This window comes from Salvelinus alpinus, chromosome 3 (genome assembly GCF_045679555.1).
Source record: "Salvelinus alpinus chromosome 3, SLU_Salpinus.1, whole genome shotgun sequence".
Taxonomy (NCBI): Eukaryota; Metazoa; Chordata; class Actinopteri; order Salmoniformes; family Salmonidae; genus Salvelinus; species Salvelinus alpinus.
The window spans coordinates 89,673,364-89,679,566 of record NC_092088.1 but is presented as its reverse complement, the minus strand read 5'-3'; the positions used below and the strand labels follow the sequence as shown (position 1 = coordinate 89,679,566).

The 6,203-nt window shown below is 40.8% G+C and overlaps 1 protein-coding gene across 1 annotated transcript in view; it reads right to left on the bottom strand.

The window, feature by feature from the left end:
• Positions 1–864: 864 nt before the first annotated feature.
• Positions 865–6,203, bottom strand: part of LOC139571502 (lysyl oxidase homolog 4-like) — a 43,665-nt gene continuing 38,326 nt past the window's right edge. The window contains exon 15 of the mRNA XM_071394438.1: positions 865–6,073. Coding sequence (XP_071250539.1) covers positions 6,003–6,073 — 71 coding nt within the window. The 3' untranslated portion in view covers positions 865–6,002. The remainder of the gene's footprint in view (positions 6,074–6,203) is intronic.

Genomic DNA, 6,203 nt, shown 5'->3' with positions numbered 1-6,203 from the left:
AGTGGCTGGAGGGGTGTTTATCAACTCACTTCGCACTCTCTTGGCTGACGGGTGTTTATCAATTCACCTCCGTTGCTTTTATCTTTGAAATGTGTTTCCCGTCCATCCTGTTTGCTAAGCAGCTGTTTTAACTCTGCATTGGGTTTGGTTTCTCTGAGAATGACCACATCACAGGTCAAAATGTTTTCTAACTGGGCGGACATCTGTGCATGTGTGTGTGCGTGTGCATGTGCGTGCGTGTGCGCGCCCAGTCAGGGCAGGGTGTGTCAGGTGTTTGGTTATCAAATCAAACTTTCATTTTGAAGAAAAGAAATGTAGAACATATGGGTTCTTTCAAAAATAGCCTGATTGCCCCACCCCTCCCATCATGGTTTAATATTCTTGAATTCAACCGTTAATTCCTGGAAGTCAGTGTGTACTTGATCTACATAAATAGTCGAGTTTCTTACTTACCCATGGGAGAGATCTGTGCTGAGTATTTGCATATGAACAGTTCACAGAAAAGCTAATAACATTAAAACTGCTTTATTTGGACAACCTGCCCTTTTCAGGGGACACTTCATGAAATCGAAACCACAGTATTTTACCATTGCTCATAGACTTAGAAATGTATAAACGGCCCACTTTATAATTGTGTTACAGAGCGTGTAGGACAGGGATAGGCAGGTTCAGTCATGAAGGGTTGTAGTGTTTGGAGGTTTTTAGTTTCAGTCCAGATCTGACATGCCTTATTCCACTAATGGTGGGCTTAATTGGCTAGTTGAATTAGGTGTTTTTAGAGCTGGGCTGCGTAGACATAAAGTCAAAGAGAATTAAGACGAAGAGAATCAAGAAGATCAGAAATAAACAGGCAGGGTAGACAACTTTACATCTGATGTTTTTTATTGGTTCACAGTAATGAATGTCGTGATATTTGGGCTGTAAGTCAGCTATGCAGCCAAGGCAGCCAGTACTTAACCACAGCTATCCCAGCTATTCCGAGGGCAAACGTCACAAAGTCCAATTCCGGTTTTCTATACAAACACACCAATTAGGCATATCAACATTAGCTAGGTTTCCATCCAATTTGATGTGAATATTCTAAAATCTGCATAAAACAATATGCCCACATGAGAGGTGTTTCCATCAAATGGACGTATTGCTGATAAAAGACTGTGCGTAATGACGTAGTGCATATACAATTAACTTTTGCGGTTAAATTGCCATGTACCGAATGAAAAATACAAGTTAAATGGGTTTCCATCGCATTTTCAACTCTACTGATGGTTTTGTCAGACTGTTGCTTTATATGCCCACTCTGGTATTGGCAAGTGCGTGTTAGCCAACAACTCACAGACACAGTGCAGGTAGGTTACCTACATTATTAGATTATTGTGGATAAGAGCAATATTATTTTTTATTGTCAAGCGGCAGCCAAGCATCAGTTCATGTCACCAGAATAAAAAGAGCCTGGATATTCATTGGAAAGGAGCATCAAGCTCATCAGCTTGCACTTTGACCTCCCTGTGAAGTTCATCATTATTTATTTCATCAGTAGCCTAATAAACTACATGGTTTCCTGAGTCGTAGTGGGAGGACCACACAACATATCATCGCATGACTCCAAGTTTACTTCCATATGATGGTTATTATATCAATATTTGAGCATAAAGGCGTTTCTACCGGCATTTCTCGCATACATAATTTTACTGACACAAAAAGATTCCACCATGTCGAACGAACAAATTGTCTGTAGACATTTATAAAATTGTACCGTCATATTAAGTTAGCATCAGTCTGTGACTTTTTTCATGCATCAGGTAATTCATCCTCATGAAATGGTTGGATAGAAACCTAGTAATAGTGGACTTCTCAAAATAAATATCTTTAGTAAATGGGTTATCATGAAACGAATCTTCATGTGAAACCATTTGACATAAGAATTGCTCATTTATTTTCATGAAAGTATACTTTGGTCACACATTAAACAAATATTTGGTTTTGGGAGTTATTTGAGTCCCTGAGAGCACAATCGTTCTATATGAATATTAAATAAGCACCATAGCTCACACCCTCAGCTTACATATGGTTTCAAACATTATTGCATAGGACAACTGGTTAGCAAACTGGCCCTTATACAAATCCCAACGCTAGATAGTCCAACAGCATGGGATAGGTATTGTACAGTACAAGATAATGATGAAGTGAATGTGATGAATACTAACCAAACATATACAAAGTTGTTATTAAAGTTATGGAACATAATACAAACATTAAAAAGCAACACATAGAATATACTATTTTGTTATGTCAATAGCAACTGTACACAAGCACCATACAACTCAATTAAAAAACACATATTAGCCTATAATATGTTATTTTTACATTGTTAAATAGCCCTGTAAAGACACATCTAAGGTCTATTCAGTATGATTTCATCTACAGCTTTTATTGATTAAAGAGTTTGACTGTGTGTGTGGGGGGGGCGTGTGTGTTTGTGTGCGTACGTGCATGCCTACATTTGTGCGAGCATGTATGTGTGCATACGTGCGTGTGTGTAAGGAAGTTGTGGGTTAACTTAACACTGTTTCGTAATAACATGTAGGTGTTTTGTGATATAAAATGTTGTTGAAGACGATATTAACTGAAGCCCCTAATAACGAAATGTGAATGAGTGGGCCGAGGGAACCAAAGGGATCTGCTAAAGATATTCATTAAGGAACTGTACTGTTAACAACCGACTACGGCATATTATAGAGTCCTGGAAAATGTCCATTGCTGCTGCTGACAGCGCCTAGACTTGAGGACGGTTAGTCATTCAAACACATCAAAAGGCCATAATGGTGCAAAAGGTGACAGTGAACATGTAGCTTTGCGCCAGATTTGTTTCCGTTTTAGCCAACGTACACAAAAGACAAAGGAGAAGGATAAAACACAAACAGATCCATCTACCAGTCAACATCTATGGCGTAAGAGTCACAAACATGGATGACTCAAAATGGAGTTACAGCATGGAGTTACTGTTCTCTTTAGGAGCTCAGTATGCCAGCCCTGCGGTCTCTGTATGCCAGCCCTGCGGTCTCTGTATGCCAGCCCTGCGGTCTCTGTATGTCAGCCCTGCGCTCTCTGTATGCCAGCCCTGCGCTCTCTGTATGCCAGCCCTGCGCTCTCAGTATGCCAGCCCTGCGGTCTCTGTATGCCAGCCCTGCGGTCTCTGTATGCCAGCCCTGCGGTCTCAGTATGCCAGCCCTGCGGTCTCAGTATGCCAGCCCTGCGGTCTCAGTATGCCAGCCCTGCGGTCTCAGTATGCCAGCCCTGCGGTCTCAGTATGCCAGCCCTGCGGTCTCTGTATGCCAGCCCTGCGGTCTCAGTATGCCAGCCCTGCGGTCTCAGTATGCCAGCCCTGCGGTCTCTGTATGCCAGCCCTGCGGTCTCTGTATGCCAGCCCTGCGGCCGCCGCAGCAGTGGCCAGGGTGGATGTGTTGCCCACATCAAGGCTTATCCTCTTTCTATTTCTCTTTTTCTTTCTCCCTGCCAATGTGAAGGCATTGTTCTCCATATCTTTCTCTCTACCCCCACCCTCTCTTTCTCTCCCTCTCTCTTTCTCGTGTGTCTTTCCCACCCATGCCTATAGCTGGTGACAGCAGAGCTCACAGTTGCTGTGTTTCTCTGTGCACGCCCCATGCTTACCCTAACTCTAACCCAAACACAGCTAATTAAAGTTTTTTTCATACACTGCCTGCCTGGCTGCCAGGAGAACTGGAGAACTGCACTGGGGTGGATGGCACAAAGCTATCTCTGCCGGCCATTTTGTGAAAGGAATATGAATTGCTAAGGTTAATCTCAACCCTTTGAAGTTAAACTGTAAGAAAATATTTTCGACCTGGAACCAAAAATGGTTATTTCTGAAACAAAACAGAGTTATATCTGGAACCAAAAAGGGTTAACCAAGCTACAGGAACAGCCAAATAAACCGTGGTTCTAGGTAGACCTTTTTTCTAGTGCATACCCTAGCTAGTGACTTACTGTAATGGGGGAAAATGTGTTTGTTTTATATGTTTAATCAATATAAAAAGTATTGCAAATGGTAGCCTTGAATAAATTAACTGCAGTATATACGAAACATTACATGTTATGACAAAATGAGCACCAAAGGCATTGGAATTCAGTTACTACAGCAAATCAGACAGTAAACTGCATCAAAAGTAACATTTTCCTGGCAGGTATCAAGAGATAACGTCACAAAAGCAAACATTACAGAGTACATATTAGGACAGCCTCAGTCACAGAAGGACTAGGCTGTCCTAATATGGTAACTGTGCATTTTATGACTGGTATGGTATATTAAACTATGGAGGGGGGACTTGGTCAAAATTCTAAATACTGATATTAGTTCAATAGATAAAGTGCATCATCCCATGAAAATTATTTGACCTCATGTTATAGTAATTTTAAAACCGAAGAAAAGACAAATGTTAACTAAATAAACTATATTTGTTTTGTTGTATCAGATCTACTGTAGTTACAGTATATCGTCATTATTTTTAGAATATGGCAATACCTGCACAAAGTAAAACAACTCATTAAATTGTAAAAACTAAGATAAATGTTCATACCCAACTATGTATTCAAACTCGGGGCTTGAGGTCCAGTCAAGGACACTCCTGGTTTTATTTCATCCCTGGTTATGGAGGAAAAAACTGCAGACCGCTAAAGTCTACTGGGAGGTTGAGAGTTGATCAAACAGCACCGATATTGTAGGAGACACTGTCTAGACAGACCATCAGTCAAACAGATAATACAGAACTCTTTCAGTCATTCTTTCCCCTTTCCTGGGACATGGGCATACGGGATGATCCATATCTTCAGCCTGTTCTCATAGACTAGACTTAACATAGTAAACTTCAATCCGGGACATTCAAATTAGTATGATATGTTACGTTTGGTATGGTTACATAAGACAGATGGTTACTTAAGGCAAAAAACGAAAGTAGGGTGGTTGGTTGGGGTGGAAGGGTGCACGTATGGGTGGTTGGTCAGGGTGGATCAGTAGGCATTTAACGCAAACGTCTAGCAACCCAAAGTTTGCGAGTTAGAATCTCATCACAGTCAAGTTTACTATTTTAGCTAATTAGCAACTTTTTAACTACTTACTACCTTATAGCTACTTTGCTACTACTTAGCATGTTAGATAACCCTAATCATAACCCTAACCTTAACCTTTTTAGATAACCCTTCCCCTAACCCTAACCTTTAACCTAACTCCTAAACATAACCCTAACCCTAAGCCCTAGCCTAGCTAACATTAGCCATCTAGCTAACGTTAGCCAGCTAGCTAACATTAGCCACCTAGCCACTTTACTAGAATTCATAAAATATCACGTGTTTTGTAAATTCGTAACCTATTTTGAATTTAGAAAATTCATAACATATAATATGAACAAAGTATATGAAATTAGTGATGGACATCCACAAATTGATACATACCATACGAAATGTAACATATCATACTAAAAGGAGTATCAGGGATTTACATACATAATCATACGAAATGCTCTTTGACCAGGTTGGTATGTTAGATGTAGAATTATAATTTCAACTTTAATTTAAATTAATTAATTAATTCGTACTAATTTTGAGTAGCTAAATTACTAGTAGTACACATTCATAAACTAACAAAATACCTAAATGTTGATTGAATCCATATCATTGTAACCCTCCATTGTTAACTGAAATCATTTGGTTTCCCTGGTGACATCTGTCCTGCTCTCAGTTTCTATTGGCTGTTGGGGTCAAAAGCTGTAGTCAGGGTGATGGTCTTCTCATAGTTGTGGTTTATTCTGGGTAATGTAGTCCACAGCAGGTAAGGGCAGTGGACAGGTACCATTTTGTGAGTCCCCTAGTGTTGTGGGGCAGGAGTCCCACGACCCACCAGACCTCCAGATCCCAGAGCAGTTTTGGCCCTAGCTCTGAGCCCTCTTTTCTGGGCACCAGCCTGGGCCAACGCAGGGCCCTGGATGGGCCTAGACAAAGTTATTGGAGATCTGCCTTTGGTGCTCAAACAGGTCCTCAATATCTGCACTGTACGCATCACCTGGTAAAAGAAACAAAATACAGTTAGCGATAAGGAGAAAGAAAGAGAGAGAGATTGAGAAAGAGACAGACAGAGAGAGAGAGAGAGAGAGAGAGAGAGAGAGAGAGAGAGAGAGAGAGAGAGAGAGAGA